General features: G+C 38.1%; 1 protein-coding gene across 1 annotated transcript in view; it reads left to right on the plus strand.

The window, feature by feature from the left end:
- The window catches only part of LOC127435397 (liprin-alpha-2-like), a 233065-nt gene that overhangs the window by 180139 nt on the left and 25698 nt on the right, over window positions 1-27228 (plus strand). The window contains exons 7-22 of the mRNA XM_051688850.1: window positions 1079-1300; window positions 2913-3059; window positions 4149-4283; window positions 6542-6625; window positions 8346-8477; window positions 8566-8628; window positions 8725-8816; window positions 9327-9465; window positions 9555-9772; window positions 12505-12745; window positions 12987-13016; window positions 14221-14348; window positions 14433-14608; window positions 14831-14924; window positions 23646-23727; window positions 24866-25066. Coding sequence (XP_051544810.1) covers window positions 1079-1300; window positions 2913-3059; window positions 4149-4283; window positions 6542-6625; window positions 8346-8477; window positions 8566-8628; window positions 8725-8816; window positions 9327-9465; window positions 9555-9772; window positions 12505-12745; window positions 12987-13016; window positions 14221-14348; window positions 14433-14608; window positions 14831-14924; window positions 23646-23727; window positions 24866-25066 — 2184 coding nt within the window. The remainder of the gene's footprint in view (window positions 1-1078; window positions 1301-2912; window positions 3060-4148; window positions 4284-6541; window positions 6626-8345; window positions 8478-8565; window positions 8629-8724; window positions 8817-9326; window positions 9466-9554; window positions 9773-12504; window positions 12746-12986; window positions 13017-14220; window positions 14349-14432; window positions 14609-14830; window positions 14925-23645; window positions 23728-24865; window positions 25067-27228) is intronic.

The raw sequence follows: 27228 nt of genomic DNA on the forward strand, positions 1-27228 counted from the left end.
GGGTATCTCAGCGAGTATTGACGCTGACTACCACCCCTGGAGTCACGAGTTCGAATCCAGGGCGTGCTGAGTGACTCCAGCCAGGTCTCCTAAGCAACCAAATTGGCCCGGTTGCTAGGGAGGGTAGAGTCACATGGGGTTACCTCCTCGTGGTCGCTATAATGTGTGGTTCTCGCTTTCGGTGGGGCGCGTGGTGAGTTGTGCTTGGATGCCGCGGAGAATGGGGTGGGCCTCCACATGCGCTACGTCGCCGCGGTATTGCGCTCAACAAACCACGTGATAAGATGCGTGGATTGACGGTCTCAGATGTGGAGGCAACTGAGATTCGTCCTCCGCCACCCGGATTGAGGCGAGTCACTACGCCACCACGAGGACTTGGAGCGCATTGGGAATTGGGCATTCCAAAAAAAGGAGAGATGCATGAAAGCAAAACCCCAAATACCAATGGGCACAAAGCTTTTTTTCTAACTATAATTCAAATGTGACTTATACTTAAGAAATATAAGTATTGGTATTTTCCTCCAATACATTTCCAGTTGCAATATTTCAAAGCATGTATGTTTAATATCAATTTAGTTTTTGTTTAATATATATATTTTGTATATAATTTTTTTAATATAGCAAATAATATGGTGTATATATACACCATATAAAATGCTTTTTAATATGGTATATTATTTTTGTTTTATATACCATTAAGAATTAAGAATTTGATAAGTGAACATGTTTGTGCTGGAAATCTGTCAAATGAACAATAGTTAATTGTCAATTAATCTTTTCTAAAGAACTCATGTAAAATAACACAACATATCTAATTAGGTTATACAGAATTAATGGAAGACTTTAAATTTGTTTATATAATTACATAACATTAATAGTTCATGTACATTCAAAAAGATGGGAATGAAACTTTGATTAATATATTTTGAACTACTGATCTAATTAAGCATTGTATAAGACTTTTGAAAGACTTATGAAAGTTGAATAAGTTAACATAAAATGTAATTTACAAAATCATGATTTAATTAATCAGCTTCCCATTATACTCTATAAAGTGTATTGTGTGTTTGTATTGCAGAGGTTGTCTAACGGGTCGATGGAGTCGTGTGATGAGGCCAGTCAGGTGGTGGAGCTGCAGGAGTTACTGGAGAAGCAGAACTATGAGCTGGCACAGATGAAGGAGCGCATGTCCTCACTGTCATCACGTGTGTCTGAGGTGGAACAGGAGCTGGAAACGGCACGCAAGGACCTCATCAAGAGTGAAGACATGAACAACAAGTACCAAAGAGATATTAAAGAGGTGCGGTCTCAAATCATACTCTGGCTGTGTCTTAAACCTTTAATATGTTCCTTTATCTGGAAGTATACATACAGATCCAATGGTTGCATAACACCTTTGATTTAGGAAGGCAGTATAGATGTAATTGTCTATATCTCACAATCCCGTGCATGGAATTCAGCAGTTGGTTGAAAGAATTAAACTGTCCTGTGACAGAGCGGTTGAAAGAAGTAAAAAAAAAACATTTTTAAGGAAGTAAGAAGATAAGGAAGTAAATAAGGAAGGGAACAATGAAGGAAGTAAGGAACTAAGTAAACAAGGACGTAAGGAAGGAGGTAAACAAGGAAGGAAAAGAGTAAATAAGGAAGTAAGTTATCAAGGAAGGAAGCAAATAAGGAAGCAATGACGGAAATATGCAAATAAGGAAGTAAACAAGGAAGTAAGAAAGTAAATAAGGAAGAAAGTGAGCAAATAAGGAAGTAAAAAAGGAAGTAAGGATGTAAATAAGGAAGTAAGCAAATAACAAAGGAAGTAAGTAAATAAGGAAGTATACAAGGAAGGAAGGAAGGACGGACAGATGAAAGGAAGGAACGAAGGAACAAAGGTAGGAACAAAGGAAGGAACAAAGGAAGGAAGTAGGTAAATAAGGAAGTAATTAAATAAGACGTAAGGAAGAGAGTAAATAAATAAGAAAGCAAGAAGTAAATAAGGGAGGAAGGAAGCAAGCAAATAAGTAAATGAGGAATTAAGCATTTGCTTTATCTCTAAAGCTCACTTAAATTTATTCCAGAAAATCAGACGTGACGTTATGGTGAATTCTGAAACAGATGTCCTTAAACGGTGCCTTAACAAAAATAAATGACTGGCACTGACTGACTGGGTAGTGAGGCAGCAAGGCAGCTGCCTTCGCTTCTGAACACAGCCTCTCGATTTTTTAATTAATAATTAGTGACAGCTGCACAGACATTAAGAAATGTCTGTTGGATTGGAGACATAGATATTGATAGAGAGTGGTTGTGGCAGCGAGAGTGTATGTCTGGGTCCCAATGTGTGTGTGTGTGTGTGTTTGCTTTTGTGTTGATATTTGTCCGGAAGGTGTTTTTTTTTTTTTTAACCCAATTTTGGAATGCCCAATTCCCAGTGCACTTTGAAGTCCTCATGGTTGCGTAGTGATTCGCCTCAATCCAGGTGGCGGAGGATGAATCCCAGTTGCCTCCACGTCTGAGACAATCAATCCGCGCATTTTATCACGTGGCTTGTTGAGCGCGTTGCCACGGAGACATAGCGCATGTGGAGGCTTCACGCCATCCACCGCGGCATCCGCGCTCAACTCACCACGCGCCCCACCGAGAACAAACCACAAGGAATTTACCCCATGTGACTCTACCATCTCTAGCACCCGGGCCAATTTGGTTGCTTAGGAGACCTGGCTGGAGTCACTCAGCACGCCCTGGGATTCAAACTAGCGGTAGCCAGCGTCTTTTACCACTGAGCTACCCAGGCCCCTGAAGGTTGGGCTTCTTGATTGACAGCAGACTGTTTAACCTGCAGGCTCCAGCTTCAGTGTGTCTGAGTGTCACTAAATAACTGTCTGCGTGTGTGTGTGTGTGTGTGTGTGTGTGTGTGTATACAGGCGATGTGTCAAAAAGAAGACATGGAGGAACGGATCGTAACTCTTGAGAAGCGCTATCTCAGTGCCCAGCGAGAGTCCACGTCACTACATGACATCACAGACAAGCTGGAAAACGAACTGGCCAATAAGGAGGCGTTTCTGAGACAGGTCAGGTTTGACCCCTGTGAATGCACAAAACCAATTACCTTCTCAATTTCTCTATAGTATTAATTCAAATTACTTGGATGTACCACATTTGCTTAACTTATTGCATCTTGATTCACATACTTGGTAGACGTCAAGTAAAGACTGCAAAATCACAGTGCTTCAAATGTATTTTGAACTTAGATAACTGGCAAATAGTCTTTCCATTTCTTATAGAACTTTGTCTTACTCTGATTTCATGGTCAAGATGATGCATCATTTCATCATCTGTCAAATTATTTAACAGAATGTCTACACATATCTTATTAAAAAAATGTTCAGAACATTTTACTGGGGCATTTTATAAAGGGCATGACAAATATTTTAGGTTATGACATTTATAACATGTTGAAAAACCAGTTAAAGGAATAGTTCAGCCAAAAATTACAATTCTGTCATCATTTACTCCAACCCCCTATGGCTTTTTTTTCCCTCTGTGGAACACAAAAGTTGAATTGTTCAAGACTATCTTGAATGCTCTTTTATATACACTCATTAAGCACTTTATTAGGAACACTATTATCCTAATAAAGTTCCCGACGTGGTGTTCTGCTGTTGAAGCCCATCCGCCTCAAGGCTCTACGTGCATTCTAAGATGCTGTTCTGCTCACTACAGTTGTACAGAGCTGTTATCTGACCACTAAAGTGGTCTTTGTGACAGACTGAAATGTAAGTTGGTATTCACTAATAATCTTGCCCTCCTCTGTACAGTAGCTCTCAAATCAAGCAGAGTGCTGTTTGACGCATCGCGTCAGATTTGACGTCTGTGACGACAAACATTGGTTCTTGCATGTTTCATAACCAAACGTGATTGAAAATTTGATGATACTTTTATGGTACTTGACAGCACTCATCCCCATTCAATTAAAATCTTTTTATGAGTGTTAGATTACATTATTAAGGGTTTAGTGGACAGCTGATCTACCTGTTGCCATAGATAGTCAAACCCATGGGTGGGGTCAATGAGCATCATCAGGTTAATGGGATCTGCTGTATAAGGACAAACAAAGTCTGATCAAAGACTGTGTGTGTGTGTGTGTGTTCCTCTCACAGATGGAGGAGAAGAACAGGCAGTTACAGGAGCGCTTGGAGTTAGCGGAACAGAAGCTACAGCAGACTATGAGAAAAGCAGAGACACTGCCTGAAGTAGAGGCTGAACTAGCGCAGAGGATAGCAGCTCTCACTAAGGTACTGTATACCACACACACACAGACACATGGTCAAGGTCTTTCTTTACCTGTAATTTCAAAGCTAACATATTTGGGCTGCATCAGTCCGCATACTATCTGTACGATGTTGTAGTTGAGATTAAAGGAATATTCCGGGTTCTATACAAGTTAAGTTCAATCGACAGCATTTGTGGCATAATGTTGATTACCACACAAAATTATTTTGATTTGTCTGTCCTTTCCTTAAACAAAAAACCAGAAATCGAGGTTACATTGAGGCACTTACAATGGAAGAGAATGAGGCCAATGGTTTTGAAGGCTTTAAGGCAGAAATGTGAAGCTTATCTTTTTATAAAAGCACTTAAATGAATTCCTCTGTTAAAATTAATGTATTATTTGAGCTGTAAAGATGTTTCTATCATCATTTTTACAGTTATTTTAGAGTTTTAGGGTTTGTTGACATTACATCGTCATGACAACGAAGTTGTAAAATTGGCTCTAACTTTACACAGAATAGCTTAGTAAGTGATTTTATCACACTAAAATCACATTAACATGCATATTGTTTACATCTTGTGGCAATACTTTTGAAAAAGTGAGTATTTTAAAGTTTACGGATTGGCCCATTTCACATCCATTGCCTCACTGGAACCCAGATTTATTTTATTTAATTTTATTAAGAAAAGGAGGGGCAAGTCAAAATAAATTTTTGTTGTAATCAATATAATACCACAAATAATGTCGATTGAGCTTAACTTGTAATGAACCCAGAATATGCCTTCAAGATTATTACATTCGAAATCACAGTACGTAAGATACAGTACGTAGGTGCCTGTAGTTTTTTCTTGGGGATTTTTGAAGTATGCAACCATACTTTACTTGCTCTTTGGGCTAATAATAAATCTATGGACATTCTCTAGCTATTTTATAACAGCAGTATGCCCCAATGCAAGCAAACTGTCTTTCTATATTCTCAAAAGTCTATACTTTCCTATCACTGTCATACTTTTAGTGCACAGTGGAAATATGGATATTTGGATGTAACTTAAAGGTGCACTATGTCATCTTGAACTTACACTGACACCTAGTGGCCTGGATGCTGCATTATTCAAACACAATATTTTTAAGTTACCAGTGTCACTGTAGAAATTCACTATTCACAGTCAGCCATAATGAATGTAATCCATGAGTGAAAGGGTCCAATAACAGGGTGGTTACTAAGATTAAGTGAGTAGTATTTGGCTGATCATGTGATCCTAACATGGCAGCCCCCATGAGGACTTTAAAAAGCTTTTATAAGATTACTGATATGACTGAGTCTTCATCTCATGTGAGTGTACATGATTTTAGACATATGTGTTAAAATTGCTATTCATTTCTTTAGTAGTAAATCTTTTTTTAATGAGGAAAGAATTACTGAGTGAACCTTTAATGAGGCAGCTGACATTATTAGGCAAAGTAAGGAGGTATAAGACGTTTGGTCATACTTTCCACAACTGCTGTGTAAATATTGGCTGATAGAAATTATTTATACTGTATTCATTATTAATGTTGTGCTATATTTCTCTGTATTGTGTGGTTTGGTAGTCTTATATGGAACTAAACTCTAGGACGTGAACTGCAGTCTTAGGAAGGTCTCTCTCTCTCTCTCTCTCTCTCTCTCTCTCTCTCATTCACTTAAAAGAATATTCCGGGTTCAATACTTGTTAAGTTCAATCGACAGCATTTGTGGCATATTGTTGATTACCACAAAAATTAATTTAGACTCGTCCCTTCTTTAAAAAAACAACAAAAATCTGTGCTACATTGAGGCACAATGGATGTGAATGGAGCCAATCTGTAAATGTTAAAATACTCACCATTTCAAAAGTATTGCCACAAGACATAAACAATATGTGTGTTAACATGATTTTAGTGTGATAAAATCACTTAATAGCTTTTTCTGTGTAAAGTTATAGCCAATTTTACAAATTCGTTGCCATGACGATGTAATGTCAACAAACCCTAATGACTGTAAAAAATTATGATTTAAACAACTCTAGAGCTCAAATAATACATGAGTTTTAACAGTAGAATTAATATAAGTGCTTTTATAAGAATATAAGCTTTACATTTCTGCCTTTAAACCCTCCAAAAATGTGCCCATTCACTTCCATTGTAAGTCATGGTTCAGAGGTCTTTTCTCTGCTAGGTTGTGCTAATTTGTGGATTCACCATTTCTCATCTGATAAAATTAAATGTGTGTGTGTGTGTGTTGTTGTTGTTGTTGTTGTTCAGGCAGAGGAGCGGCATGGCAGTATCGAAGAGCGTATGAGACATTTAGAAGGACAACTGGAGGAGAAGAACCAAGAACTGCTCAGGGTCTATGTCACATTATATCATTAGAAAGCACATAGGTTACATTCAAAATGGCATACTACTCATACAGTACTTACATTTCCAGTCTGGCGAATGGAACCAGCAATATCAATTGTGATTTTAACTCATTATTTGAACGGTCTGTTAAGAGGTAAACTAAGACTTTTTATTATATATACAAAATTTTATTAAAAGTGCAAAATAACAGTTTTTTAGTTCTGAGATAACTGGATGCCACTGTCTGAATTAAATAGGCAACATAGTGAGGTCATGAAACATTGTTTCATACTATGGAATTGCTTATTCTTGCATAGAGCATGAAATAGGATGGAATACTTAGTGTGCTAGTATTCCATTCTGAACATAATGACCCACTGTTATCCTAAGGGGCCATTCACACTGAACACATTTATGACTATGTAAACATGCGCTAGCTGGAAGTCTTTGGGGGTAGTTACTCTTGGACACTTCATGTGGCTTTGCTGATCGGATTGCTATCCGATCATGAAAAGACCAAGTGCAAATGCCCTCCAAGACAGATTTGAGATGAATATAAATCCGGAGGTGGTTTGAGACTTATTCCGGACAAAACTTGGTCAGGTGTAAATGCATCTGGCTGTTCAAGCCACATATGTAAACTTTACTCCACCCAAACAGCACTTCATCAGCATGGGTAAAATGTGAAACATAACAGCTGTTATCAAGGATTTGCATAGGACTTGCATCGCGCAATAAATAATAACAAATTAAGAAACGGACGCACGTTGTAGGAGAGACAGAACTTTTTTCTTCATTTATTTGATGCAGGTGCTGACAAAACTGAAACTAAACACTGTAGATACAGTATATGTGCTTAGATATTCATCTGTCCACAGTTAGACAAATTGTTTATAAATGGAGATGATTTAGTACTGTGGCTACTCTCCCTAGAAGTGGCCGTCCAGCCAAGATGGGTACAGCTCAAAGGGCACACTGCAGAATGCTCAATGAGATAAAAAAAGAACCCTAGAGTGACAGCTAAAGACATCTCTGTTCATTTGGAAAACATTAAACAGGCATGGTGTCCATGACAGGACACCACGAAGGAAGTCGCTGCTTTCCAAGTGCATGGACATATCTTACTACGACAAGCCTTGAGGAGTAAAATACACAGTGCACACACAAACACATGTATACCCGCTCGCAGGGCAAAGTCACTTGTAATCAAATAATAAATCACATCTTTTAAATTCGCTGCCCAGCATTAGCATAATCACAGATGTGAACTGTGTTTTATTTGCATATAGCACGGGAATTAAAGATTGGATTTATATCCATTTTGCGGAGACACATTGAGGTGGCCAAGTGTAAATGGAATTTGCTTATTCAGTTCGATAGCAATCCGATCAGTAGAAATGCATGAAGTGACCAATTGTAAATACCCCCTTTGACTGCTGTTCCACGTCTCATTGTTTTTTCTCTCAGCATCTCACTGAGGAGCACCACGTTTTTTAGATTCCGTGTGAAGTAAAACGAGCATCCACTTTTTAAAAAATGTGTCTTGAGATATCTGCAATCTGTTTTATTTGTTGCGCAATAGTGGGTTTGGCCTGAACGGCCCCGAACATATTTGACCAAGCTTGTGCACAACTGTAGTATGATATAATATATAAAAATTGAATTATAGTGAATATTTCAGATTAGTATTTTAATTTGAGGCTGAAAATTTTGTTTATTTCTTCAGGCTCGACAGAGAGAAAAGATGAACGAAGAGCATAACAAGCGTCTTTCAGACACTGTGGACAGACTTCTGACTGAGTCAAATGAACGATTACAACTTCATCTGAAAGAAAGGATGGCCGCTCTTGAGGAGAAGGTAGAATAGGAGCCAAACATTAGCACTGACTGTTTTCCATCACGTTCATCACTCACTCTTTTCTCTTTGTTTGTCTCTCTTTCTTAAGAATGTTTTAATACAAGACTCTGAGAACTACAGGAAGCAGTTAGAAGATTCCATTCAAGAAAAGGTCATTAGTTTTTATTTTCTGAAAATTAGCTCTGCAGATCGAAAATGAATGCAATGCTTTGCTCAGTGTTCTGAGTAATGTGCTTTGTGGTTGTAGTCTCATCTCTCTGAGGAGATGGATAAAATGAGATCTGAACTGGATCAGTACCGGCTGAGGGCTGGATCCCTTACAGAGCCCACACTGTCACGGTGAGACACAAAGAAACAGACCAACTATCCATTTACTGACCCACTTTATATTAGGTGTCTTTAACTACCATGTACTTGATACAGTTTACTTATTGTGTACATACGTGTTGTTGCATTGTACTTACATGTAAAGTACCTGCATTTAATCTGTAGTTATACTGTTAACCTTACCCCTAATCCTCACCCTACCCCAATCCTTACCCTAAACCTAACCATACCCCAACCCTTACCCTAACCCCCTAAACTTAACCCCTTACCCTAACCATAAACCTACCCGTACCTCAACCTCAGTAGCAGCAAGTGTGAATTTTGTGAGAATTTTGCAGATTAACATGTAGTTACACAATAAATACATGGTATTGGATGTATTTTACTGTTAGTACATAGTAGCTAATGACACCTAATTTAAATTGGGACCCAAAAAGCTTGTAGACATTTTAGACATGATATTTTATTATTTTATTTTTAAGCATTGCAAATGTCATCTGTGTGTCTACATCTTGATCCCAGGTCTCATCTGGACGCATCCGGAGATCTGCGGTTCTCTCTGGGCTCTCTGGCTGAGACGCAGTCGGACCACTACCGCTCCACCAAGGTTATCCGCAGACCCAGGAGAGGACGCATGGGACTTTGTATGGAGGAACAGAAGGTAGGAGCTCTTCACCCCAGCAGTCACATTTCTTCATGAGGTTTGTGTTAAATCACTCCTTCTTGTGTCTCTTTTCGTCTTTCTTGCAGGCTAAGTCTCTGGGCGAGCATGAATGGCGCTCTCAGCAGCTTGGCGTTCTGGGCGGCCACCCGTATGAAAGTGACACAGAGATGTCAGATATAGATGACGATGACCGTGAGACCCTCTTCAGCTCGATGGATCTCCTGTCTCCTGGAGGACATTCAGATGCTCAGACTCTGGCAATGATGCTGCAAGAACAGCTGGATGCCATTAATAAAGAGATCCGGTCAGTCCACTCACTGTGACCACTCTTCTTGGTCAGGTTCCCTGTCATGGTCAGCTTTTGATAAAGCACCAGTTTTGGTGTTTGTGCTTTTGGGCTATAACGCATGAGACTGTTGTATGTCTTACAGTTAACTGTTGACACATTAAATGCTTAAAAATGGCTAAATTTGAATTGACTGTAGCCCAGTCGATGGTTGTCTTGCAACATATCCAATAATCCAGGCCTATGAGAACCTGCAAGGGCAGTAAAGTTCAGTTTGAGGATATTGGCTCAAAGCATTGCTAGCTCATTTACTCAAGCGATTTCTAAAACTGTTATTTGCCACCTATTGCATCAGTCTTCAGATAGTTAGAGTCCAGATGTCAAATCTGACCAATATTTTTTACATGTTGCTTTCTTAATCTCTTTTTAAAGTAGCAGCTCTAAAGCAAGGTTGTCTAAAAAAAACATGCCTGAAGCAATAACCCCATGTTGCAAAGACAGTATGTAGATTTTCTGAGCCTCAGAAAGCATTAGCCTCCACAGACTGTATTTCCTGTTGGAAATTTTCCCCTCATAACTCAATAATCGAGTCATCAGGGCCATGCCATTTATCTCTTTAGATGCACACAGCTGGTGGAGACTGGCATTGGTAGAGCAATTTAAAATGCTTAGTGTACCATCTGAGATCTGAAAAAGCACTGTGCTATTTATCAAATTTCACTTCTCTGATCTGAGCCCCTGTGCTTAGACTGAAGATCATGACATCACAGAAAGTTTTGAGATGTTCAGCTTGAGATAAACCCTTTTATATCACTGTATCTGCAGATGGATTACACTAAAAGTTGTAGTAACTTGCAGGAATAGTTCACCCAAGAATGTACAGTGGCAAGAAAAAGTATGTGAATCCTTTGGAATTACCATTTGTCTTAAAATCTGGTTTGATCTTCATTTAAGTTACAATAATGAACAAACACAAAATGTCTTAACTAATAACACTCAAATTGTTGTACTTGCACATATTGAAAACATCATTCAAACATTTACAGTGTAGGTTGGTACATGAACCCCTAGGCTAATGATGTCAACAAAAGCTAATTAGAGTCAGGAGTTGGCAAAACTGGCATCCAATTAATGAAACGAGATTGGAGGTGTGGGTTAGAGCTACTTTGACTCATAAAAAAACACTCAATCATTTTGAGTTTGCTATTCACAAGAAGCTGGAAAGGATTACAAAGTTATCTCTAAGAGTTTAGGTATTCATCTGTCCACAGTAAGACAAAATTTCTATAAATGGAGATGACTTAGTACTGTGGCTACTCTCCCTAGAAGTGGCCGTCCAGCCAAGATGACTCAAAGGGCACACTGCAGAATGCTGAATTAAAGGACCCTAGAGTGACAGTATTGGAAATGGTTAACATCTCTGTTTATGAGCCTTCTATACGAAAAACATTAAAAAGACATGGTCTCCATAGCAGGACACCACGAAGAAAGCCGCTGCTTTCCAACAAAATCATTGCTGCATGCCTGAAGTTTGCCAAAGTCCACCTTGACACTCTACAATGCTACTGGGAAAATATTTTATGGACTGATGAAACTAAGGTTAAATTGTTTGGGATGAACACGCAGCACTACGTATGATGTAAACAACATGAAAACATCCCAGCGGTGAAGTACAGTGAAGGGAGCATCATGATTTGAGGCTGCTTTGCTGCTTCGGGGCCTGAACCACTTGCCATCATCAAGGGAAATATGAATTCCCAAGTTTATTAAGATATCCTACAGGATAATGTGTGGGGTGACTGTGCATCAGCTGAAGGTTAGTAGAAGTTGGGTGATGCAGCAGGACAATGACCCTAAACATAGAAGTAAATCCACTACAGAATGCCTGAAAAAAAAGAAAATACACCTTTTTGAGCGGGTTAGTCAGAGCCCAGACCTTAACCCAACAGAGATGCTGTGAAATGACCTCAAGAAAGCCGTTCACACCAGACATCCTAATAATATGGCTGAGATTAAGCAGGTCTGTAAGGAAGATTGGTCCAGAATTTCTTCTGAACATTGTGCAGGTCTTATCCATAGTTACCCGAAACACTTGGTTGAGGTTATTGCTGCCAAAGGAGGATCTGTGAATGTTTAATGGGATGTGTCCAATAAAAACATGAAATATTATAATTGTTTGTGTGTTGTTAGTTTAAGCACATTGTGTTTGTCTATACTTGTGACTTTGATGAAGGTGAGATCACATTTTATGACCAATTAATGCAGAAAACCAGCTGATTCAAAAGGGTTGACATACTTTTTCTTGACACTGTATGTTTAAAACGATGTACACTCACATTAGATGAAGAGTAATGTCATATCAGTAGCCTAATAAATGCTGTTTTATTTTCAATGGAGTGCCTTGCAGTTGCAATTGTCATTGGATTATGTCTTCTGTGTGATTGTCATTGATTTTAAACCTTCCTTGTTGAGCCATTTTTTGCAAATAAAATTTGAGAGCTTAAATTTAGAACACAGGGAATATGAGGCACAAGTCATATGGATCACTTTTATGATACTTGGATGATGAATCCACATATTGGTTGCACAATGGATATTTTCAGTGTATATGCTGGTTTTAGCTGTGTTTGTTTTTCTCTAAGCACTCTAATAATATTGATGTAAAGTTACTACCCAGTATGCCATGAGCTTATTTGCCATATATTGTCTTATTGATTTACTGTGGGTTACACTCTCTCATGTGTTTCCAGGTTGATCCAAGAAGAGAAGGAGTCAACAGAACTGAGAGCCGAGGAAATCGAGAACCGCGTGGCCAGTGTGAGCCTGGAGGGGCTTAACCTGGCGCGGTTGCACCATCCCGGACCCTCCATCACTGCCTCAGCCACCGCCTCCTCCCTCGCCTCATCCTCGCCTCCCAGCGGACACTCCACCCCCAAACTCACCCCCCGCAGCCCCGCACGCGACATGGAGCGCATGGGGGTCATGACACTGGTACATACACTGCAAAAAAATAAAAATGTACTCTGTATTTTGGTTGTTTGTTTAACTGTAGAAATGTCTAAACATAAGAATACTCGATTCATAAAAGGCCACACAATTGACTTAATATTTGCTCTCTTAGAAATTACATTAGAAATTCTTTCTTTGTTGCTTTGAGTACTTTATGATAATATGATAATGTCAAGGCCATTATCAGGCGCCAACACACTAACATTTGTTTTCTGTTCTGCAGCCCAGTGACTTGCGGAAACACAGGAGAAAGGTACTTAACATGTGCTGTCTTCACAAATGAGCTCATTGAATTTGCCATGATTGTTTTATATATATATATATATATATATATATATATATATATATATATATATATATCACTTCGCCAGATTATTTCAGTTATTTCAAAGAGCTGTTAAGGCTACCACACACACATATATACACCGATCAGCCACAACATTAAAACCACCTGCCTAATATTGTGTAGGTCCCCCTCGAACCACCAAAACAGCACCAATCCACATCTCTGAGCATTCTGAGATGATGTTAATCTCACCACAGTTGTACAGAGTGGTTATCTGAGTTACCGTAGACTTTGTTAGTTTGAACCAGTCTGGCCATTCTCTGTTGACCTCTCTCATCAACAAGGCGTTTCCATCCGCAGAACTGCCACTCACTCGATGTTTTTTGTTTTTTGCACCATTCGGAGTAAATTCTAGAGACTGTTGTGTGTGAAAATCCCAGAAGATCAGCAGTTACAGAAATACTCAAACCAGCCCATCTGGCACCAACAATCATCCATGCGATGATCTAATCAGCCAATCGTGTGGCAGCAGTGCAGTGCATAAAATCATTCAGATACGGGTCAGGAGCTTCAGTTAATGTTCACATCAACCATCAGTATGGGGAAAAAAATGTGATCTCAGTGATTTGGACTGTAGCATGATTGTTGGTGCCAGATGGGCTGGTTTGAGTATTTCTGTAACTGCTGATCTTCTGCAATTTTCACGCACAACAGTCTCTAGAATTTACACCTGCATTGAACTATACTAACAATGAACAATAATTTTTAAAGCATTTATAATTTTTTTCATTGTTCATGTTAATTCATAATGCATTAACTAATGTTAACATATACAGCTTTTAAAAATGTTTTATTATATTTTGAAATTAACATTAACCCAGATTAATAAGTGCTGTTAAAGTATTGTTCATTGTTATTTCATGTTAACTATTGCGTTAACTAATGCTAATTAATACAACATTATTGTACTGAAATACAATTGTTACCAATGAAATGTATTTTGAAAAACTACACAGCAGTTCAATTTTGCTTCCTTAAATTCAAATTCGAATTACATTTATGCATTCTGTTGCTACCACAATTCAAATTCAGGGATTTTAAAGGCATTCTCAATTAAATTCTAAATGTTGCACAATCCTTGAGGACACTATGGTATTCTGTCCTCTCACAGATCGCAGCAGTGGACGAGGACGGCCGAGAGGACAAGGCCACCATCAAATGCGAGACCTCTCCACCTCCCACCCCTCGCCAAGTCCGCATGACACACACGCTCCCCTCCTCCTCACACAACGACGCACGGTGAGACAACAACCACACATGACAACAGCTATCAGACCCATGCTATGTTCAAGCTCAGCCCAATTGTTGTGTGTTTATCTCCAGGCTGACTGCATTAGAGACAGAGGCCAGTGCTCTGAGCAGTGTAGCCAGCAGTCAGGACTCCCTCCACAAGCAGCCAAAGAAGAAAGGCATCAAATCCTCCATCGGCAGACTGTTTGGGAAGAAGGAGAAGGCCAGACTGGGACAGCTGGGGAAAGAGCTGGTGGGACCAGGACAAGGTACAATACACACAGCTCTATGGAAGCATTATTGAGACTTTTAAATTTGTTGAATGAATATTCAGCCACAGATGCTTGTCAATAGAGCTTAAGTTGTATTTAACCTATAACATTCTTTTAAAGATAAATACTGTATCTAGAGTTGAAAACATTAGCGCTAAATATAATACTAAGTACTGTGAAGCATTATTAGCTGATGGACTAATCAATCTTCTCCTGCAGTAGGGAATGTATCTGATCCTGAGCTTCTGGGTCAGGATATTGCAGTGGGAAAGCTGGGAACACAGGCAGAGAAAGATCGCAGACTTAAAAAGAAGTGAGTATTGAGTATTTTATAAACTGCCTTTTAATTACATATCCCAGTCACTGTTAAACACAAGCTAAATAACACTGACACAGAAGTTACAAATAAAGATTATGCTTACCATTCTCCTTCTCAAACTAATAATCATACACATTTAACAATACAACAATATGATTCTCCTAGCTCACACACCCCTCTTATATACCAATGATTCTTTACAAATCATCCCTTTGAATGCGCTATAGTGCCTTACGATACCTCACCTGAAAGAAATACATTCAAGCTACATTCACACAGCACCACAGTACAGTCAGTCCTGTTTTAGAGTGTTAAATACAGTTTGGTTATGAAAAATACCGATAATACTCCTGCATTGTGATGTATGAATAAAACCTCAGTCGACAACTTGTCACATCATTGAAATATGAGTCACACATATACAAATGTGTTTTTCTTCAATTCTTTGTGGTTCCTTACACGTATCACAGCAGTTCCAAGGGGAAATGTCCACTGTGTGGTGCTAAAAGCGGGTTAAATTTTCTCCCAAACAAATTAGGTTTTGATGCTTAATCGAGTTTTAAATCAGCAAAACCAACATCTGTACCTAAAACCGTTAGTGTCATAAAAAGTAAATGTGACACTTTTGGCTCACTTGTCAACTCATGTGCTCTTCTAGACTCGTATCCCGCTCCTTTGCATCGCAAGTGCAACTTTTATCAGAAAAGCTACTGTGCAATTTGATCACACTCTAACAAGCTTATAAATGTAGTTGGTTATGTAATGCAAAGGTTAAAATGTATTGCCTTACAAGTTATGCGCTATAGTAAAAAGTGTTTCGATGTCATGTGAGCATTGTGTGAGGAATAGGGTGAAAAGTAAGTGTTTATGAACTGAAAAATCACTCATGATATGTGTGACAGGGAATAAAAGTTGTAAAATTGTTAAAATAAAATTGTTGTTTTAGCGCCTCTAGTGTTCATTTCATTAGGAAACTGCCATGATACGGGCCACATAAAAATCATTTTGCAAAAAAGTAAACTGAAAAAAAAACAAACAAAAAAAAAAACGATTAATTGGCTGAACAACCTTTGAAAATAAATAGCTTCTACTCAGAAACTTGCAAATTTATACAATTTTTAGCTTTACTTAGTTTGAGTTAATGTGTTCAACAAAAAATACTCATTATAAGATGAACTTAGTAAGTAAAAGTAAAAGACTAATTGTGATTTCCTTGAAATTCTTTGTCTTACAAATCCATAAAATGACGATTTTAAGTACTACTAACTCAAACGATCAAGTACCGAACTGAGAACATTTGAATGCATAGCTTTATCTGCACTTTTTGATTTAGGGAATCAATTGTTTAAGGACTGACCATTTGAGTCATTATTTTATTTTGAGCCAATGAAATTTGGTAGTAACAATAATATTAAAATTAATTTGAAACAACGTGCTTTTAGTTGTTAAATCTTATTGATATGACATACCCCTTTTTAAGTAAATAAAGTTGCATGAACTTATAAATTTGTGTTCATCTAACAAAGGTTTTCTAGTTATGTTGACTTAAAATGACCATAAGTTGAATTTACTTAAAACGCATGATGCAAAAATGCTACATATATATTTTAAGTAAATCCAACTCAAAAATGCAAATTTTTTTTTCAGTGTTGGTATAGTAACGTGTTTCTGTGAGAACCAGGGTTAAAAACTCCAAAAACCGGATGAGGGGAAAAACGTTTTTGATCACATATGTGCAAGTTTGATAGTAGTGGGAGTTTCCCGAAATGCTGAAAAGTCTAGAAAAAAAAATGTAATCCTTGAAGATGCAATAAAAGTGGCCTTTCACTATGGTTAGTTGATGACATTATTCAATCTGCTCCGGTAGTCTGCTGTAGTATGTACTGGACCTGTTTCGTAAATTCAGTTGCCATTTCCAAACACTAATTGTGTAGTCTTAGTTTCTGCCGTATAGCCCAGTATTGTAAATTTAATTAGAAAGTCCTTTATATTCAACAGATTTGCATTTATAATAAGCATAATTTTAATGCAATTAAGAAGGACCTTGCCCCTTTTCCTACCTGTTTGCTATAAGAAAACAGCCTGTTTTAACCATGTGGTTTATTGTTAAAACAAAGCAATTTTCTGAATTTGTATGATTGCCATTTGTTTTACTGTATGTCAACATCAGACCTATGCTGTGCTCTTTATAGCAGGATTGGGAGCTTGCTGCATAATTTGATATGTTGATGCCTTTAAAGCATGTTGTTGAAGTGCTTGCTGAATCATGTTTCTTTGGCTTATTGCTATTGGTTGAATGTGAATTTCATGTAATTTGGCTTGTTTTGGTTTCTTCCATTGCGATGCCATGTGAGGAGGACAACTCTTCGCTGTTTCCACTGCATAGTCACTCTTTCTGCATGCTGTATGAATAAACTTTGAAAGAAATGTAGATTGGTTCAAGTGTGACCAATAGGTCAACCTAAAACTGCAAAAAGCCATGCTCTGCACCATACAAGTATAATTCTCAGACTTAATCGTGTTTGTGCATGTCAAGCTAAGATGTTTGATAAAGTCTACATACAGTATGCTCAATAACAAGCATTTAATTTTGTCTCCCATCGCTTTCTCTGTCTTTTTTCTTTTTCTCTCTCTCTCTCTCTCTCTCTCTCTCTTTCTCCTCATCTGACTCTGTATCAGCGGGTAAGTTTAGTTTTGTGTTGCCGCGACTTTGCTGCATTATCCACTGTCAATGCTCTGTCATGTCTGTCGTCCATGTTCCTAAAGTGTGTGTCTATCTTCAGGGGGGTTCGATGCATTTCCTCTACGTCCATCTCGAGACCCCTGTCTCTGCCTTTTCTTTCATTTGATTGTAAATGTGATTTTCCCCTCTGCAGTTCTATTGACGATGCATATCTGCCTGGAGAGAGAATGTGTGCCTTTACAACGACCTGTTCTTAATCTGCCATGCCAAGGCCTTTCTCCTCTTGTGTATTTATGTGTGTGCTGTACTCAATAACCAGGTCTAATTTCTGGTTATGGGCTGTCAACTCATTGATTACTTCCCTTGCCTTTTTTTATTTTTCTTTTCTATCATAACTCTTTCTCTCCCTCCCCAGCTACAGTATGTTCAGAAGAAGTCACTCATACACTCATACACAACCTGAACATATTCAGTCCAACATGTTATAAGGAGAGTCACAACATCACCACCATGAAGGCCTTATTGCCTTTACAGCAACCTAAAAATCTGTGACTGAATGGTTTGCCACTTGTGCTGGAGCCAAAGCCCAATCTAGCCCCATTCCATGCGTTTCTACTGCAGAAAAGATGGTTCTGGGCTATACAAAATGTCTTAAACCAGGAACCACTCATCTCACATAGCCAAACTTTTGAAAATTGGTATAAAGCCTGGTCAGCTTTATACACTTATGTCAGTCAGGGCCACTTCTGTTAAATGAACAGTTTTATTGATTTATAGACAATTTAAAGCAATCTGTTGGTGGTGGTGGTATGGTTCTGTTCTGAGAAAACTCCCCATCAATCACTGCAGAAATGCATGGACATTTTTGGAGAAAAAAAAAAAATGTGGAAGCACAACATGACAATATTTAATTAGCATAATATTGATTAACTAACATGACCTGCCTGAACTAACGCATGGCTTGATTCCAGCCAGTAATTGCCCATTTAGACAGGAAGAGACCACCTGACTGACACGCAAGGCAACCGTTTTTAAGTGTCATTTAGAGGTGGGATTATCTCAAATATACCACAATAATAAACCGGCATGGGAAATAAACTCATTCAAATAATTGGACTGTAGTGTTGGTTTGTGATCGACTGAAGAAATTAGCGAAATGCGTGTAGGTACCTTGCAAAAACAACTCAGTCAGACTGGAATTTTTTTTTCTTGGTTAAGTTCTAAGGTTTAGTTAGTTGACAGTTTTAGGCCATGTTCACACTAATATGTTTTCGTTTGTAAACGCATTTTTTTCTATGTTTTGGCCTTCCATCCACACTGAGGCTGCGTTTTTGTCCAGCGAAAACAGAGCTTTTCGAAAACACTTTCTTAAGTGGATAAATTTGAAAACGCCATCTTCGCGTTGTAGTAAAGCGGAGATATTAAAAAACGATGACTGTATTTTCTGTCATAAGGCACAGTCATGTGATACATTCAACCCAAAACAATCAAGATGGCGGCCCATGTTGTAGCTGCATTGTTGTGCCTGGTATTCACTTTGATTGCGTTGTTAAAGATAAATGTTACTTTGTACAACCTTCACATTGCATTCCATCAAAGGCGACAGGAAGTTTACCCGGAATTGCTGCCTGACGACAGAACACAAGGATAATTGCATTTTAGACCATACATGGAATGGTGATTTTTCGGATTCACTGTAAGGGGATTTAAGCATTTTTATACGTTTCATTTTGGATAAGCAACTTTTGGAAAATGCTCAAAAATGGCAGCGTGGACGGAGAGCATTTCAAAAAAGGAAAACACCATTTTCAAATGTATCCAGATTAATGTGGATGTAGCCTTATTTGCAATATGCATTAGTGGTACAACCCATCTTAAAAAAATAAGCTGAATTAAATTACTTTGGATGCTAAAATAAGTTCTTAAAATTAGGATTGCGATACTTTTTCTCACAATATTGTGTTGATAGTTAAGATCCCTGTATTGATATTTTTATTGAAGGGCTGTCAATCGATTCAAATTCTTAATCGAATTAATTACATGACATGCTGATTAATTAATCAAATTAATCGTAATTAATTGCTTCAATATTTCAATATTTGCCTACAGTCTACAGCAATCCATTTTGCAATTGAATTTGTCAATCTGTCCATGGTATACTTATTATAAGGGATCTTCTAACGACGCGTCTATGTGTCACATCAAAATTAACACATCAAATCAACAGCCCTATTTTACTGATTTATTTGTGTATTCATATCAGTTCCACCAGTTCAGTAATGAAGAAGCAGGATATGTAAATTAAAAAAAAATCCAAAGACCAGTGTACAGTTGGTGCAGATCAAAATTACCTTTAGCGCTGCGGTAAAACTGTAAATTTAAGTCACACGTGAGACTCGTTCGCACAATCATAGCCAGTGGTGCAAAGAGACACTTTTTTGCACCTTTGTTGAGTGTGAAGTGAGAGTTCTTTCTATTATTAACATAGTTAGGACCCAATCACTGAAGGTGTGGAGGCCCTATTGTTAATCTAAGGATTAATATTATTATTATTAGGGCCCAAGCACTGAAAGTACAGAGGCCTTATTGTTCTTCTAAGGATTTTATTATTATTCTTTTTTCAAGGGTTTCGATACTTTTGGGGTACTTAACATACGTGAACACCCTTGAAATTTTGCACACACATCAGAGTCGTCGGCCATTAGGGCTAGGCAAAGGGGGGGCTCTGTAGCGCCCCCTTGAAAATGGGCATGTAAGGGGGGCTCTGTAGCACCCCCATTTTCACCTACAGTCACCAAATGGGTATATATATGTAGTTCTCATAAAGCTAAACAACTTTCATGCTCACAGTCATTACCTTCACCCAACAGGAAGTCGGCCATTTTGGATTTTCTGAAAATTACATGCTCTGAATTTTTAAATACTCCTCCTAGGGGATTCATGTGACTGGCACCAAATTTGTGCAACATCATGCCAAGACATTGTAGATGCTAAATTGCTAACGGATTTTTGATATTTTGAATGGTGTCACCATGGCGAAGCAATACATTTATGGTGAAAAATGGAAAACAGGAAGTGCCTTATATCTTCTGTGTGCATTGTGTGATTTTAATGAAAATTCAGCTGTGTGTTTGCTAATGAGGGCTGATCACAGTGATGTGGCTATTATGGGTCACGGTCATAGCACCACCAACTGGCAGCAGGAAGTATGGCACTTTTTACAGACTTTGAAATAGCCCTCTTGTGTTTACATGAATTGCTTAAATTATTTTGAATAATGTCAAGACACTGCTGAGGTAAAATTTTAAAGGAATATTTGATATCTTAAATACTGTTTCCATGACAACACATTAATGGTTATTATTCCTTTCTTCCTATATTTGGGTGTTTTTGAGGCACTTGGCATGCTTAAAATTTCATGACATTTTGCACACACATCAGAGTCTTCAGCTATTAGGGTTTTATTATTATTCTTTTTTCAAGGGTTTCGATACTTTTGGGGTACTTAACATGCGTGAACACCCTTGAAATTTTGCACACACATCAGAGTCGTTGGCCATTAGGGCTAGGGAAAGTTGAGGGGGGGTGTGCAGGTGGTGCTCTGTAGCGCCCCCTTTAAAATGGGGGTGTAAGACGGCCTCTGTAGCACCCCCATTTTTACCAGTCACCAAAATTGGTACATGTATATTTCTCATCAAGCCGGACAACTTTCATAATTATAGTCATTAGGTCCATCCAACAGGAAGTCAGCCATTTTGAATTTTTTGAATATTGCAGTCTCTGAACTTTTAAATACTTCTCCTAGGTGATTCATGAGACTGTCACCACATTTAGACAACATTATGCCAAGACACTGAAGATGCTAAATTGCAATCAGATTTTTATATATCGAATGGTGTTGCCATAGCAAGGCATTACGTTTATGGCGAAAAATGGGGAAAAGGAAGTGTAGCATATCTTCTGTGTGCAATGTGTGATTTAGATCAAAATTGAGATGCATGTTTAGTCTTGGGTGCTAATCAAATGGATTTGACTATTTTGGGTCACGGTCATAGCACCACCACCTGGCAGCAGGAAGTGTGGCTTTTACAGCAGACTTTAAAATAGTCATCTTATATTTACCCAAATTGCTTCAGAATTTTTTTTTTATAATGTCAAATGCCAAATACATGTGTCCACCATTTTTTCCGAAAGCCACCGGATGGAAATGGACTTATGGTGCTTGGGCCTGTCATTGCTGCTTGCAGCTATATTTAATATTATTATTATATATATTTTTTACATTCTGATTTATAAATGAAGATTAGGGTTAACAATTGCAAAAAAATGCAATTAATTAATGGTAGCATTAAAATTTTAGCTCGTTACTTTAATATTGACAGTATAATTGAAAAATTTGCAGTGTCTGCCTTTGTGAATAAATGGAAACTGTTGCTTCATAGTTATTGGTTAATCATACCACCTTCCTTCTGAATATCAAAACGAAAATACCTTGTAAACTATCATAATTTGATTGTAAGCCTTACTGAAAAAAGCAACAATGCAGGAAATTAATGATGGTGACATCCCATGTTACAATTGAACAGAAGAGTGGTAGCTTTGTTCAAATGAAATGTCGCTCATAAGCATAGTAAAATGTAAATGTATTTATTTTGTCTCCGTTTCAGAACTGTTTCTATTAGGCATGAGAGAGTTAGAAATTGAACCTTGCAGGGTCTCTCAATTGCGTTCCAATTATGATATTATAATGCATTGAACTATATTAAATCATGACATATGTATAGCGAAACATATCATATCGTGAGCTGCTTGGCGATACCCAGCCGTATGACATAGTTACGCTGTTATTCCAATATCAAGTCTGTGGACAGATGATACCCTAGTTGAACACAGACTCCAGCACGGCACCATTTCAGATGAATAGTTCGCATTTTTGCGAGTTATAGGATTTATTTGTGCGGATAGAACTATAAACACTCATTGCAGCATGTTTAACTGCACACAACAGTTCATCAAAGTGTCCTTATTTAAGACCGCAAACATGTGGATGATGAAGCTGCTCTCTGAGGGAGGAACATCCAACATTGTCTCTGCCTTAAAGTCCACCACAACATTCATCAACCATAAACTATTCACCTTTACTTACTCTGTAGCAAAATGGCCTTAAAATTACAGGACAGTTCTTTAAAATGGTTACAGAAGGTTGGAAGATAATGGATACTTGGGAGACAAGTCTCTTGCTTTTTGACATCTTGACATTAGGAAAGATATATTGGAACACTATGGAGAACAGTCTAAGTTAAAAGTTTTGTAGCACCTGTAAAGTTGCTAAACAACAAACAGGCAACCTTGGTAAAAGTCATACATATTTCCAAGTAGAACGAGTTTGATCAGAGTTTATGATAGCAGTTATGTCTTAAAGCAGAAATATTTATAAAGAAAACATAGAGGTTCAAAAGAAAACAAATTCCTGTTTTCCCTCGATAAGTCGCAGCATTCAGTTTTCAGAAGCTCTGAACACAATCTCAATTTTAAAGGTGAGGATCAAGGCACAGCAAGGAAATGTCACAATGTCTTTATCTAAAAAATAAGTTAACAGAGAGTTCCTAAGTCTCAGCATGCTTTTCTTCTCCCTTAGTTTCTTTCCTTCGTTTTATTCCACCCCAACCTCGTCTTTGATTCAAAACCAGAAACCCAAACTCAGTTTGAGAGAAGAAACAGACCATAAATTCAATTTCAGTGAGATGTCATTTCAAACAGTGCAGTTTATTACTTTCAGCATTGCTTATTTACAAAGATTGCATGAAAAAGTTATTTAAAAGACATGCATTTGACATGGGAAGCAGTCATAACTGTGATAAACAGATAGTGGCCATTAAAGGACAGGAAACCTGGCAGAGACAGATAATGCATCTCACATTCTATCTCTACATCTCTCTCTGTTTGTTCATTTGATTATCTCTAAAGGGGGCTGATTTTTTTACTTACCTACCTTACGTTCTGTCTTGCCCTCTCTCTCTGTCTCTCTCTAGACATGAGTTGTTGGAAGAAGCCAGAAGAAAAGGGTTACCCTTCGCTCAGTGGGACGGTCCTACGGTTGTTGCGTGGTTGGAGGTGGGGGGCTCTCACAGTGTCTGAAGTTAAAAATGTTCCCATATACTCCAATCAGCCACAACATTAAAACCACCTGCCTAATATTGTGTAGGTCCCCCTCATGCTGCCAAAACAGCGCCACTCTGCAACTCAGAATAGCATTCTGAGATGCTATTCTTCTCACCACAATTGTACAGAGTGGTTATCTGAGTTACCATAAACTTTTTTCAGTTTGAACCAGTCTGGCCATTCTCTGTTGACCTCTCTCATCAACAAGAAATTTCCGTCCACAGAACTGCCGCTCACTGGATGTTGTTTGTTTTTGGCACCATTCTAAGTAAATTCTAGAGACTGTTGTGCGTGAAAATCCCAGAAGATCAGCAGTTACAGAAATACTCAAACTAGCCCATCTGGTGCCAACAATCATGCCACAGTCCAAATCACTGAGATCACATTTTTTCCCCATTCTGATGGTTGATGTGAACATTAACTGAAGCTCCTGACCCGTATCTGCATGATTGTATGCACTGCACTGCGGCCACACGATTTGCTGATTAAATAATCTCATGGATGATTGTTGGTGCCAGACAGACTGGTTTGAGTATTTCTGTAACTGCTGATCTTCTGGGATTTTCTGAGTCTATGGTAACTCAGATAACCGCCCTATACAGTTGTGGTGAGAAGAATAGCATCTCAGAATGCTATTCTGAGATGCGGGTTGGCAGCACGAGGGGGACCTACACAATATTAGGCAGGTGGTTTTAATGTTGTGGCTGATCAGTGTATGTATATTTGTGATATAAGAGGCATTAACTCAAATAAACATGGGTAAATACATTTAAATGACACCAAAGACCTTCAACAGTGTCTGCTGCTCTACCACTGTATCCTAACCAGGCAGTAAAAGTCTCTTCCATGTTAATCAGAGTTAGTTAGGGGCAGAACTATCTTTTCGGTGACCAATGGCAGATGATGGGGAGTGTTCTGGAAACCTGTTTGGAAAGAGTCATTATTTTGGCAATTTTGTTTTGTGACGCTAGTGATGAAGAAATGAAACTTCAACTTTAAAACCTAAAGACATATAGATATATGAACATCTCTGTACTTTTTTATGTGTACTTGTTTAAGTATGCTACTATGATTATGTTTGTGTCTGTAGCTGTGGCTGGGGATGCCAGCATGGTATGTGGCAGCATGTCGTGCCAATGTGAAAAGCGGTGCTATTATGTCGGCCCTGTCAGACACTGAGATTCAGAGAGAGATCGGCATCAGTAACCCGCTGCACCGCCTCAAACTACGCCTGGCCATACAGGAGATGGTCTCACTCACCAGCCCCTCAGCGCCCCCTACGTCTAGAACCGTGAGTACAGACACATACACATTTGGCAAATTGACAATAACTGGTGAACTATAAGTGTTCCTAAACATAATCAGTAAACTGAAAACATCCTAAAGCCCTGTTTAGAGAGGAGTTTATGTTGAGTTTTTCCTGAGAGGTTTTCAGGGGTACTCTGATTTCAATCCCATCCAAATATGCTTTTCTCGCACAACATTACTAAGCAAATTACCTAATTGTGGTGTTCTCTGAGAACTAACTTGGGTTTACTACCTTTTTTTTCACGACACCTCAGTTGTGTCGAAGTTTGTTGAATGATAATGTTCTCATTGTGCTTAAATCGAACTTCCTGGTGCACCTTCATTATGCATTTAGACCGGGGTAAAATATCAGTTTGGGATTCAAGAACTACCTACTGGCAAGTTAAATTATTTATATTAAAATTAATATTTAGGTGTTTCTTTAACTTTTGGGAAATTTTAGCTCTGTGTATTTCTAGAGAGTAAAATTTTGTTACAAAAAATTCACTCTCAAATTTTTATTATAATATCTATTTTATATTTAATTTGTCATTTCAATTTAGTTTATTTTTCGTTAGTTTTCACACTATGACCCAGTTTCCACCCGTTTTCGGGTGATCCGATCACATGTAGTCAGGTGAGACACATCACTGTTTACACCTGGTCACTTAAATATGTCTCCTGTGGCCATTTGTGTTCAGATTTGGAGGGGAGGGTCTCTGTTTCATGACGACATCAATCACTATGTCAGTGTGTTAATGCATAATATTAAAGCACAATAAAGACAGAAAAGACAAAGAAAGCTAAAAAAAAAATGGCGTGCTGTTTCTCCCAGATGTGGTTGAAATTGAATCTAAGCACAAACGCAACATGTCAAGCATAATTATCCGTTATTTTAGTGGATAACAAAGGAGCTTCAGATGTTCATGCTTGTCATCTGTGTTGATATCAGACACACTAAAGAATATCCGTGAAGCTCTCGTGATTGTGTATGTATCTGCTTTTTTACATTTTCCGATTGGACGATTATTTTTTTTAAATAATCGGCAAAGTTTAAACTCTTATTTTAGTGCAGCAGTTGATTGACAGGTAAGGGGTGGTGCTTCGCTGTGACGAAGACGCATTCAGGTCGGATTACTGTTTACACCTCAAATGTGATGTGGACACATGCGTTTTTGACAGGCTTGGGGAGTAACAGATTACTTGTAACAGCATTAGGTAATCATGATACAAAAATTAGGTAAATGTAATCCATTACAGTTACATAAAAACATCGTAATCAGATTACAGTTACATTTTTAAAAAATTGGGATTACTCTCAGGATTACAGGTTTTAGTTTCTGACAAAAGAAATAGTGAATTTTCCTGACATAAAGTGATACAGACAGCTGTTTGTTTAGAGTGAGAGATGTTTCGATGTGCGTTCTCTTCAGGTTCTCTCTCATGACTCACTTGAGTCAGGAGCGCCTCCTGTCACATGTGCAAATAATAACTGTCTCACATCAGCACTCTGCACTTGAGGCAAACAGCTGCTTCATCGTGATGGCATTGAAGAACATGCATTATTTTCTTGGAAATTTCAACATTATTCGCTCTTTAAAAGCAATACATGGTAGAATTACACTTTGCAGTGTTTTTGAATCTGAGGTATATCCTGTCAGAAAGACATAATTCAGTGCATCTGTTCTGATTATATTTACTTTATGAGAAAAGTCCTTTTTCTGTAGCAGACAGAGAACTCGCCTGATTTCTTTTAAAATACTGAGTTGTTCTACATTAACAGCTCATTTTCTGTTTTCTTGGTAGGGTGCAGTGTCCATGTTTCTTTGCCTTAGATATAATAACAGCTACAACAGTACTCATAATATTACTCAAAGATGTTCTGTTTGCATTCAAGGCATAATTTAAAGTTTTAGAGATCATATTGATTTTATCTTGACTTTATTTACATATGTGCCCTTGTGGTAATCCAAAAGTAATGAAAAATATTCTGCTTACATTACTTTCATATTGCTGTAATTGGATTACGTTACTGATTACATTTATTGTTAAGTAATTAGTAATCTGTAACAGATTACATTAAAAAAAGTAACCCTCCCAACCCTGGTTTTTGACCACATTCATATGTGGTTTCTGTAATCGGTTCACAAAACGTTTCAGACCTCG

This window comes from Myxocyprinus asiaticus, chromosome 45 (assembly GCF_019703515.2).
Source record: "Myxocyprinus asiaticus isolate MX2 ecotype Aquarium Trade chromosome 45, UBuf_Myxa_2, whole genome shotgun sequence".
In the NCBI taxonomy this organism is placed as follows: Eukaryota; Metazoa; Chordata; class Actinopteri; order Cypriniformes; family Catostomidae; genus Myxocyprinus; species Myxocyprinus asiaticus.